The 12,267-nt window shown below is 37.0% G+C and overlaps 1 protein-coding gene across 8 annotated transcripts in view; it reads right to left on the bottom strand.

The window, feature by feature from the left end:
- Positions 1-4,490: 4,490 nt before the first annotated feature.
- ZNF654 (zinc finger protein 654) overlaps positions 4,491-12,267 on the bottom strand; it is a 36,611-nt gene continuing 28,834 nt past the window's right edge. For all 8 annotated transcript variants that reach the window (XM_075169324.1, XM_075169267.1, XM_075169275.1 and 5 more), the window contains 2 exons: positions 8,803-11,128; positions 4,491-8,412 (listed from right to left, as the gene is read on the bottom strand). In XM_075169324.1, the coding sequence (XP_075025425.1) occupies positions 8,405-8,412; positions 8,803-11,128 (2,334 nt within the window). In that variant the 3' untranslated portion in view covers positions 4,491-8,404. The remainder of the gene's footprint in view (positions 8,413-8,802; positions 11,129-12,267) is intronic.

Below are 12,267 nucleotides of genomic sequence, written 5' to 3'. Positions count from 1 at the left end.
ATGAGGGCTGGTGCTGAGAAAAATACAGGGGTAACGGGTCCTTGACCTCACTGTGGCAGAAAAAGCGGGCACTCTCATCAAACCCGTGCTTTAATATGGGTAGCATAAGGAGGCCACCTTTTGGTACTAAGGTTGCCCATGGTTTCAAAAACAGCGAGACCTAGATTCTGTAAGGATACACAGACCGTTGCTTGAAGACAGGAGTTAAAGTTACTGGTGATGCTTTTGCGCCAAGAGGTGACAAAACTGAACACTTCTTTATGGTAGGCTCTGTTCAGATCTGTGGTAACGAATGCCTGCCCTCAAGATCTTGTAAACCTAAGGCATGAACATAGAACACATCCCTACCCGCCATGTTACACATACATTTGTTTTAGATGATTGTTTCATCTTTGAGGTCTAAAAAGCTGTCCATGCAGATTTCCCAGGTTCATCAGAAGGAAAACCAACACACATTGAGCTAGACTAATAGGTATTCTCTTGAGCTACACCAATGAATGCAAAATAAACCAGAAACAGCTGAACCAATTTTGCTCATGAATTTTAAGTCTAACTTTCACATAAAAATTCAGTCCTATAGCATCTGGAAAGATTCAACACAATAATGCTTACTGTCTGTTGTGCCAAATTTCCCCTCACGTGTACATTGATTTAATATTCTTTACGCAGTTACAGCAGCATGTAACAGCTTCTATTGACAAGATCAGCCTCATTTATAATATACGTGGCCTTGCCATACAGCTGTAAGACCAGTTACTTGCATGCTCTTCATGTAAGAGAGATGTGGTGCAGAATTCTGCATATCCATATCAGAGTTTAAAAAGCAAAATTGGTTCATCAGAAATGGGACAACCTACATGCCACCAAGGTAATTTTGCTGCTGAAATCTTGAATTTCTTAAAATTAATCCTGCAAGCATAAAATTAGAAAATTCCTTAGAGAAATATAAATGACCTTTTCTTCATTTTGCTTATGTTTCAATAAACCTACTTAGATTTGCAGACTTCAGGGGAATAATATTTAACTGAATATTCTAGAATTCAGGAAAAGATAAATCAAGATGCCATTTTAAAAATTAGATTATTTTGAGATGTTTGCTGTTTTCAGTGAATTTTTTTTTTTTTTTTGGCAGGTTGCCTTAGAATGGTCACATTCCCATTAATCCTGAGAGAAGAAAAGTACATTGTCATCACAGAGATTGGAGAGCCTCTTTAATGTTCAGAACTGATGTCTTTTTTTTCCTCCTTTTTTTTTCTTTTCTTATTTTAAACAAAGGCCAGCACTTTTATAGGATTATACCGATACCTTGTAAGTGCTTCCCCTTTGGAGGTGGTGGGGGGAGAGGGGAAAATCTCAGAAATAGGTTTTAATTTTTTGTCTTTCCCATAACTCAGAATTCCCTATAGAGTTTTTACTCAAACTTTCAAAATTGACTTTGATCACTGACAAGGAATGTAAGCTGGCATTCCTAAAGGGGAAGAAACAGGAAAATTATTAGCCTATATAAACAGAAGGTGAATAGAACTCTTGTAACATTAAACTGCAGTTGTAATTCAAGGAGTCACTACAAGTGATCCTCTCTACCCGTCCTGTCCCCCCCACCCTATTCAGAATTTTATTTATTGCAAATTATATCCCTAAAAAGTCAACTGTCCTCTTATTTCTATAGCACAGTGCAGAAGTCAGGCACTGAGGCAGAAAGTACTGGATTTAATAATACAGATACATAGGAATATAGCTTCAGGCAGTGCTAGGTACTGCTCTAAGTCACATAGGCACTGCTTTGACACCAGCAAGACAGCACAAAATGTATCTGAGGTTATTTGGATTGGCAGGAACTGAACTTAACTGAAATACCAGTTACAGACTTTTTTCCCCTTCCTTTGAAAGCTAAGCAAAATAAATGAGAAATTACTGACTACACCACAAGCAAACACAGATATAAGTTTTACAGTCATCTGTAGAAGTAGCTGTTTTATAGGTGGGCACAGTCAAACTATAATAACTTAAGGATATTTACATACATACTTAAATGACGCTGGCCATTGCATTAACTCATTTTACCACTGCTATCCTACACTAAAATTTCCAACGAGTTAGCTTATATAGTGTCGATTATGCTGATAGACGAAGATGACATGTACGGCCTGAAAGAATATATTATGAAAATGGACAACAGTAGCTAGTTACCGTATGAAGCATATTCAGTTTAACTCTACCTCCCATTCAGTTTCATTTCATAACCTTGAATAGATATTTTATACCTCCCACCTGACATGGATATTGTTACATTTTTTTTCCTACATAATTCTAAAAACCAGAAAAAAATTGTTCCCAATATGACCTTTCCAACTTTCAACATACAAAATTCAAATACTTAAAGTCATCTGTATACCGAACAACCTCAAAGTTGGCATTTGTCTTAAACTTACATGGACCATTTCAAGCACCTTTGAGCACCTTTTTGGTCTGTCCAGACACTTTTAGTTGTTAGGTGCTTCATTCATCCAGGCACCCCAGCCTCCCCTTGGGCTCAACACTCAATACGTACTCCTCACAACCCAGCTGTTTAACACTGGACACCAAACTTTTCCTGCCCTGCTTACCAGCCACACTAACCTGTTGTGAGGTGGGCCACCGATGAGAAAACTTACAGCACTGCATTAGGCTACCAACTTAGAGTACAGTTCTACTGAGAAATTATTACTTCTGCCTGAAATGTAAGCATGTCAAAGGAATTAAAACAATATCCAGGGCATAAAAGTTTACATTTGGTATGTTAATATATTTTGCAATGAATTATCAAATGGCTTATGTATACATTGCCATTTCGATAAATATTTTGCCTGCAACATGCATATGCCATAGTACCAGAGATGTGAGAACCCTTACCCTCAAGCCCAAACTTAGTAACTTTCTCAGGCAAAGACCTTGTCAAAATTATACAAAGTAGAAAATAAAGGCAAGTTTGAGGTCAAAAGTTGCACAAAAAAAGGCACCATTCAAAATTTTTCAGAGGACAGTCAAAATCTGTGGTCAAAGAACATTAAGAATTTACAGAACTCTGAATAATACATGTAAATAATCCAGCATTTTCAGATGATGGTATTGAACTTTTCGAAGCAAAAGAAAAAAGCAATTATACTGTCTTTATCTCTGGACTACAGCATTCAATCAAGGGGACTAACAAAGCAATGGAAACAAGCGTATCACACCAGAGGTTACTATCTCTATTAGTAGCAGCATCAGAAAAAAACATAAGCTCATAAACGGCAAAAACGGAGGCTCAGCTCTATGTATTAGTGCCAGCCAATCTTCCTGAGAGGTTTAGGCCAGCATTCGGTACTTACAATGCAGGGCCGCTGGAGAACTTGAACAATTTTCTGATGGAGAAAGACAAACAGCTAGAAGCAGAGGTATCTTAAAACTGCTGCATCCAGACCTGTTTGTGGCCCGAAGTTTGGCGTTCAAGCCCTACACAATAGCTTCAGCATGGTTATCCTCCCCCGCATTTTGAAGGCATTGCCCCCCAGGGGCAAACACTATACAAGCCATTAAAATGAACACAGGCCTGCTGATTTCTTTAAACACCGCATACAACTTCCCTTTGCAAGCTTTATTCCTCCCAACCCCTACTACCTCCACCTCTGCCCTGCCAGCCTTATGCCGTTCTCCATATGCATATTAAAAACCACTGCATGAGGCCCCCATTACCAGGTCAGAAACTTCACAAGCCTGTCCTGCCCGGAGATCCGGGCTGATCGCTGAGCAGATTCCCATTTCACCTTGTGTTCTGATTGATTCCCTGTGTTGGGGGTGTATCATCTGAACAATACATTATGCTTGTAAATTACATAGGTATATGCACTAATTACAAAGTCTGGTTCCCAGTGCACATGGCTGACTATTTAAATAAGTGACCTTAAATTTGCCAGTGTTTTGAGGATGGTTAAAGTCAGTCAAACCTGAGGAGTGGACTGCTGGGTGTCTAAGGTTCAAATGCTGATGGAAGCTTTTTCTGCAGTAGGTGTGTTCTTCACACGTCTCAGACTGATGACCAAAAAAGCTATTCCTCTCCCTCACACACAGACATACTTCTCTCTTCAGCAGTTATCCATTTGTAAAGAATGTGTAATAATACTATGGCTTTTTGAAGACTTATTTAACTAAGAGGTCCCAAATTTACCAGAGCAGGTAGTTAACTAGCTAGAAGGAGGAAAAAAAAGGGGGGGGGGGGGGAGGGAGGAGAAGGGTGAGGAAGAGAGAGAGAGACACAAGAGTTCTGTTTTAATTTCCTTGGTAATCCTGGGTATTCTTGGATATACTTGAATAGATTTAGTCTCTTCAAATCCAAATATCCACACACCTGGAACATCAAGACCTGGCAGCTTTACACAGGTGCTGTGCAACAATCATATACCAAACATAACACAGTAACTATAAACATTGCAGCAGTATTTTCAAAGTGATTCTCCAAAAGACAAGATCAATTTCTATCAACAACAAAGACAATGTTTTATTGAACAAATCTATGTACAGTACAAAAAAGTTTTTAAAATGAAACACTACTGTTGATTTATTGCAGTTTGATGGCTCAGTTTTAATTTGTACTCTTATATAAAATGCAAAGTAAAATAATTTAACATTCAACAAGGAAGCACAAATTTCCTTTCTTGCTGAACCTGTAACAGCTTTTACAAATTAACAGAGTCCCAAAATGCATACACTGCATTTAATCAGAAAGGTGTTATACAGTACCAAATAAATTAAGAAAATAGTAACACTACCACCCCCTTTGAGTCTTTTGTCCATACCACTGGTGTTAAACAATAAAAGAAATGAGTACAGCTGAACCTTCAATGTGATATTAAAATCACAAAGTTTAGTGTTATAAATTATCCAAACTATACAATTTATATAGTTTTAATGAATATGGCTAAATAACCAAAGTACCAGTGACCTTTCCCCACAGATATGACCACTTTCAACCTACTTGCAGTATTTCTTTTTTTGTGAAAGGTGCCTACCAAGCGGCAACTCTTTGAGAATTAGAACTTACATGACCTTTACAGTGAACAGGTTAGAGTAGACAGTCTTAAAAGGAAAGTCTAAATCCAAGTTGTAGCCACCTGCAGGAACGTTATTAGAATATGATTACCAGCAATGAAGTGCACAAACTTTGATCCAACAAAGCTCCTAAGCTCATGTATAACTTCAGGCAGCTTTAAGATATTTGCATGCTTACATTACACATGTACTTCAGTATTTATTGAATCAAAGTGATACATCTTGAAGAAGTATTTCCAATTATATCATACAATGCTTAATGCCTGGGGAAAAAACCTTTCAATTCTAGATTTGGAACCTTTTTCAGCCCTAGAAGTTGCAGGCTTAGTATAGGGTAATACCCAACATACTGAAGAATCCTTAAAAAGTATGTAGAATTATCCCCCACACGTTACAAGTATCTTTTTTGCTCCTAATTAAAGTTGCTTAATACTGCAACTACCTGACAGGTTACAGAGAGTAGTTTAAAGAGAATGCAATGTCTTTTGAAAAAATGTTACCACCCACTTGCTACTTTAAGTCAATTTAGCATATTTCTCATAGGTGTTAGGTGATGCTAATGTTCACCTATGGATGAATTCAGTCTTCCAGTTCTCCAAAGTGTACATACTGAACACATGGTATAAACAAATGGTGGTGTCCAAGAAAAGCATCTTTGAACAAAAAGGAGTTTAATGCAGGTACAAAAAATTATGGTCACAGTTTATGCATGTACATAGATGCATTTATCTACACACTTCAACCAAAGAAAATACAAGTCTCAATCATGTTTTTAAAGCATCTTCAAACACATGGAGCTCCAGGAAAAGGCAAAAAAGCACCAAAGATTAAAGGTACATTTAAAAGACTTTACACAAACATTTTTGTCATATCTATTGACTGAGTTTTCAGATTTTTAAAACTGTAATAGTTTAAAATTAACCTTTTTTCCCCAAATATATTTAAGCAAATTTAACTAGATTAACAATGTTAAGCAAAGAAAGGGGAGCCTGGGAACATTTAAGATGATAACTGGGTCCTTAAAAATCAGTTGGTAACTTGAAAGCAAAAAATGTGAAAGTGCATTTGGCTGATAAGGTTCCCGTTAATTTTATGTTTAAAAACTTTTAATGTATTTAAATACGTAAATATATATATATAGTGTGTGTATATATGTATATATAATGAATGATGCATTTAAATCAGTTTTTTTGCAACTGCAAAAAAAATTCTTTGGTGCCTCAAATGTCATACAAATCTCTGAAAGTGGGCCACTCATCAGTATTAATGTAATGCACACATACCTGTGATCATAATTTTATAACCTTTTATGTTAGTCCAACTCAAAAGTTAAGGCAAAAATTTTCTAGAATTCAGAAGAGTGCGATTTTGAATTTGTGTTCTTTTTACCTCCCAGGAGAGGAAAAGGAAGCAGAATTAATGCAAATATCTGTTTTAATTTCACAGAGGATTATTAGCAGAGGCATTACTGAACTATTAAGTTTAAGTTCCAGAACTACTTAACAGCCTATTTTACAGTGAAACCCTTAGGTTTGCAAGTGTGAACCATTGCTACAATGAACAGATCTTTTATGTACCTCTTGATTTTTTACTCGTTAGTTTTTACATATCTGTTGATTTAAGCAAGTTCATCATCTTATTATGCCATACACGCATTGTGATGAACTATTCAGTAAGCAAACTACTTGAGCAGCAACAGTTGGTCTTTGCTGTCCTACATTTCTGTGATAACTCCATCTGTACACACCAGTTTTCACCACTATACCTTCCGTGCCTACAATCACATTAAAATTTTCAGCTACCCACATAGAACAGGATCCCAAATAAAACATTTTTAAGTGGCAAGACAGTATAAGATAAATTAGAGGATAAATTAGCACAGTAATTAGACAATGTGCATGCTCACCATACCTCTGTTTGGGGTGGGAAGACCAAAAACTACAACAGTATCTTTTTGGTTTCCGAACGTCCTGTATTTCAATGTTACACATGGAGCTGAATGGCTCAAATTTCCTGTCTTCACATTCTGATTGTTTCTATGAACAGTGAATTTTGGATAAAGTGCTTAACATTTAAGTCTAACTCCTGCACTAACTTCTGGGAAAGGCTAACTTTTCAAGAGATGCTACTAGATAGGGTTGTAATGTGTCTTAAGGTTGAGTCGACACATATTTTCTCCCTTCCTCTAGACAGTAAATAAGTAGTTACAGTACTGAGTTGCGACCTACCGCCATTAAGCAATATTACATATGTGAAACAGGCTCTTCCTGATCTTTTTTTTTCCAACTTGACATGTGTTCTGGTTTTGTCTGCCTTTTTTTTTTTTTTTTGACTTTTTTTTTTTTTTAAAACAGGAAGCCATCTCAAGTTCTTTTCAGTCATACCAACAGCTGAAGGACCTCTGTATTTGCATAAAATTAGTTTAACTCTGCCCTGTAATGCAAGCTTAACCCCGTTCACATTCTGTATTTGTTTCAATCTGCTTCTGTTAATATCCACACAATCTGTGCATGTACTGCTTGTATTAGTCTTCCTGCACCTGCAACAGATGTTTTACAGGACACTCTTAACATACACGTTTACACCATAGCCTTGAAAAGGGCTTCTCTTGCATGCATCTGATTTCCACTGTGCATAACTTTCACAATTAATATCACATCAACTCACTTTTCCTTGCATGCTCTGTACTTCAAGTTTTTGGCTATTTGAGCATTCCATCCATCTTAGATTTCTTTCTACATTCCTCTTTTTGGATTCTGAGTGTAAGTTTATTAAATGAGCTCCATACTTTTTAGCAGATAATGGAATCACATACTCAAACTTTGAAAAAAGAATGCATGGTTCCTCTATGCATTTCTTATCCGTATTATAATAATGTAACACCTTCTTGAATGGTTCTTTCCCAGCTGTGTGGATGGATATCCTTTAACTACGCATTTTCCAACTAAAGCAACTTTCAGAATTGGCTGTTTTATTTCCATAAGGCAATTAACACCTCTGTTTTCTCAACTGTATGCCTTACTTGCCTTAAACCTTCATGCTAGAAAGACTGTGCCGCTAAGCTTCAATCACACATTTGGAATGAATGTGGCTTTTCGGATAACTGGTACTTTGGGGTTTTTGTAGCAACCTTTCTGGACTCAAGACCTGCAGAGCTCTATTATTCCTCTGTGAGTTTTGTCTAGAAAATGTGCTTTGTCTTTATCAAGGTCATGTTTTTCTTTAGTAATTTGAGACTGCTTTATGTTTAAGGCCAACTGGGAAACGAACTGATGCTTCTTCATGTAGTGTTTTCTTACACCACTCCTCGTTTGATACATTTTCCCACAACATTGAATCAGGCACCTGTAAAAGAAAATGCATTGAGATCAAAATGAAGACTAACCAATGTGAATCATTCTTTAATCTAGCACCGCTTATGTTTTTCAACATGTTTAGTTTCAAACATGCAAGGAAAGACAGATTGAATTATCCCCTTCTGTGTTATGAGAAGTCTTTTCCATTAGAGTTGCCTACCAATTCTCACCACCTCTTTCTTATTCTAAACAGCATGTCCAATTTCAACTTCCAATTTAGCACAGTATTGTGATTTAATTGTCTAAGTTCTAGCGTAATACAATTGCTTGGAAGCCGTGTCTGTCTTATCTATTCTATCAGGTTGCGTGTGTTCAAAGACCATTTTCTGGTTGATATTTACCTCCGAACAAACCAACCCAGAAGGACTGTAAGACTTACTTTCATCATCTGAGTCGAATCCAAAGAGCGTCTGACACTTCTTTTGTGCAAGGTGAGCCTCAAGTGCTTCTGAATTACAGTAGATGGTCAAGCAGTTGCCACATCTAAATCTTTCTGTTGATTTGCTACAAAAATTATCTTGTTCAGAATGAGCATCTACTTTATCAGTCAAAATTTTTCTACGTTTTGGCATGCTAATGTATCGTTCATCAAGATAACTTGGAGGCAACGGTCTAACATACGGTTTTGTTAAGATGACACCATATGAAGTATTCTCTGTTGTCTGATTTGGTTTAGAAGGTAATTGTGAGGCAGCAGCATTACTTTGTGGTATATCATGACAATTCTGTAAAACTGGTAACACTGACCCATTTTCTGTCCTTGTTTCATCTGCCACTCTGTCCAAAGGTATTTCTGATGACTTCGATGATGTCTGATCTAGGTCACTGTGCCCATTGACTAGTTGGTCGCTAACAACATTACAGTTTTCAGAATTTGGCTGTAACACAGGTGTCTTTTGGTCTATCGAACTTAAAACTGTAGCGCTACCCTCAGATGAACTTTCATTTCCATTGTGAATTACATTATTTGCTTTCTTCTCAACACTTTGAATATATGTCTTTGGTTCTGTAGAATCCTTCCTTGACTTCCAAGTTGGAATTGGTAAATCTTTTTCAGTTTCAGTTTCTTTTTCATTAATAGCTTCATCATCATCTTGGTAACTACAAAGTTCTGAAGGATCATCTGAAGAATCTCTTTCACTGGCATCTTCTGAACATTCTGGTGTTTTATTTAAATAATGCTGAGCCTCATGTTCATACAGCAAAGGGAGCTCCTCAAATAGCTCACAGCACTCTGCAAAATTGCATTGAGCTTTAAAAACACTATGACTTTTTGTATGTTCTGCAAGCTCAGTTGACAGCTTAAATCTCTGATTACAATTAAAGTGTAAACAAAAGTAAACATTTGGATACACATGTCTCTTGAGGTGGTCTATAAAATGTTGAGAATCAGCAAATTTTCTCTGGCAGAACCGGCATTTTCCTTTATTCCATTTCATTATATGTTGCTGCACCTTCAAATCAGTTGGATGAGCTTTTCTTGCGTGTTTATTGAGGAATCTTATCTTTTTAAACACTCTAGCACAACCATTAGCAGGGCACTTAAAGCTTCCTTCCTCATCCATAGCATCAATGTCTTTTTGAGGACAAAAAGCTCCATTCACTTTATGCAGAATAGGTGACTCTTTACTGGAGCTCTCATCATCTTCGGGCAAACTTTCTGTACTTAAAGCATCAGGAACATTATTAAAATAGCTGTCACTACTATTTTCAGTAGCATCATCCTGGTCACTTAGATGGTTTTCCACTGCATCAAATATCTGTTCTGCATTCTCCTCCTCCACTTGGACCACTTGGTCAGCACTTGGAGCTATTGCAGTCTCTGGTTCATTATCTTTGGAACCATCAGAATTCCCGTTTTCAAGAGACAGAGAAACATCAGAACATTCTAGTTCATTAGGAGCAGAAGCTTGCTGACCAGCCTCAAGAACTGCAGCAAGATGTTGCCTTTCTATCTTCCTGACATGGTTCTTTAAGTGCTTCAGCATAAGTCCTCTTTGCCTGAACTTTCTGGTGCAAAGTACACAGGAAAAACTGCCCTTTTTTTGGTGAGCTTGTGCATGTCTCACAATGTGACCACCAAGAAATTCCTTGTTGCATATCACACAGCGGTGCCTTGGTACAGTTTGATCTAACATTTTCGATGCCTCAAGAGCTTCATGGTTCTTTTTGGCATTACCTTTGGACTGGGCTTCAGAGAGGTCTTCAGGGTCAAGCTCCCCATTGCTTACATCAGTTAAACAGGCACGTTCCTCACTCAGAGCCCTATACTCTGTTATCTTCTCTGTATTTGCAGTAGAGTTTTCCAGTGTACTTTCACTTAAGCCAACGAAGGCTTTATCCCCCAACAATGCTAAACAATTCTGCTTGATCATTAAGAAATTCCAAAACTCAGGATCAAAAAACAAACCTTTTTTCAAAATTGGAAGCAATTCAAAACGTACACGGTTTTGAACAGAACTAGTGCACTCATTGTATTCTTCATCTGCACATTTATATAAATGTTCAACAGTGTAGTAAGATTCCAAGGTGCGCTCAAGAAAAAAGATTGAAAGAGCACAAATTCTGAGGATCTCCAAGTCATTTGGCAGAAAATGAGCAATTGCTTTATAAATAAGACTTTTCATGTTGGGATCTTCACGGAGGTCCAACTGTAGGGCACATCCACATATCTCAACACATATCTGAAGACCATCTTCACCAACCTGCAGAAAGGAAATTACAATGTACATAATTATAGAGCACGAATAATGGTATTTTCCTTATGGGCTTACAGAAGTCTACAGCTTGAAAGTAAAATAAGAAAATCAGACCCGCAGAAAAAAAAAAAGAACTAGTATAAACAATGCCCAAACACCAGCATCCCTTGTATTTATATTCATCTACTTGCAAAATAGTTAGGAGTTCACAAAGCATCCTGCTAGTAAACTTCACCTAAAGGCATGTACATTTTAAAGTAATGCTCAAACAAGACTATAAAATACAGATACAAAAATGCTCAAAAATAACATCTGGTTTGCACTGAAAGCTATACAGCTACTGTCAACAAAGCTTCAGATACTTTTGCCACGTGCAGTTCTATAGTTAAAGACCATTAATTATTTGGGGATATAAAACAAGACTGCAGCAAATCATACCTGATCTAGCAGTATCTTCTGTCTGCATCTTCATTACCTAGGCTGTTTCACACTATAATTGGACAGTTACTCTATATTTTGTCCCTGTTCTAACTCACTTAACTTGAGTTGCATAAAAATACAAGCTATAAAATATTGCCCTCAAATTTGAACAATGACCACCAGGGAAACCATAACAACCCATGACCAAAGGGTTGACCCATTCTAAAAGGCCTGACTTTTCAGAATTGACAAACTATCCCTCCAATGAGCAGAATTCCTATTCCACACTAGGTTGGGGGCCCTGCCATGAATATGTAATTTGGAAGGATGATCAGAAACATACTGCCCAACAGTAGCAGATTAAAGTAGGAAGAACATCAGAAAGTTTAGAAATAATTAATACCAACATATATTTAAATGTGTGTTAACAAATACATACAACGCTCCATATGTAGTGGGTTATTAAAAAATACGATCATTCAGATGCAAATACAAATAGAAGTTACTCATGTCACCACAAGTATTTTAGAATACATACCGAGATTAAAATCTTGAACAACAGCAAATCATTGCATTTAGAACTGTACAGCAGCACCCATGACAAAATAATTTATAATTCATTTAGGGCATAGAGTATGAAGGAGCTCTGTTCAGTCAGGTTAATGATAAAAAACAAGATCTGTTTGGAAACAACTCACACTCCTGTGTGCAAAGCGTTGCACATT

Source organism: Calonectris borealis, chromosome 1 (genome assembly GCF_964195595.1).
Source record: "Calonectris borealis chromosome 1, bCalBor7.hap1.2, whole genome shotgun sequence".
Taxonomy (NCBI): Eukaryota; Metazoa; Chordata; class Aves; order Procellariiformes; family Procellariidae; genus Calonectris; species Calonectris borealis.
Note: the sequence above shows the minus strand (reverse complement) of the source record. Positions and strands in the feature narration are given on the sequence as shown.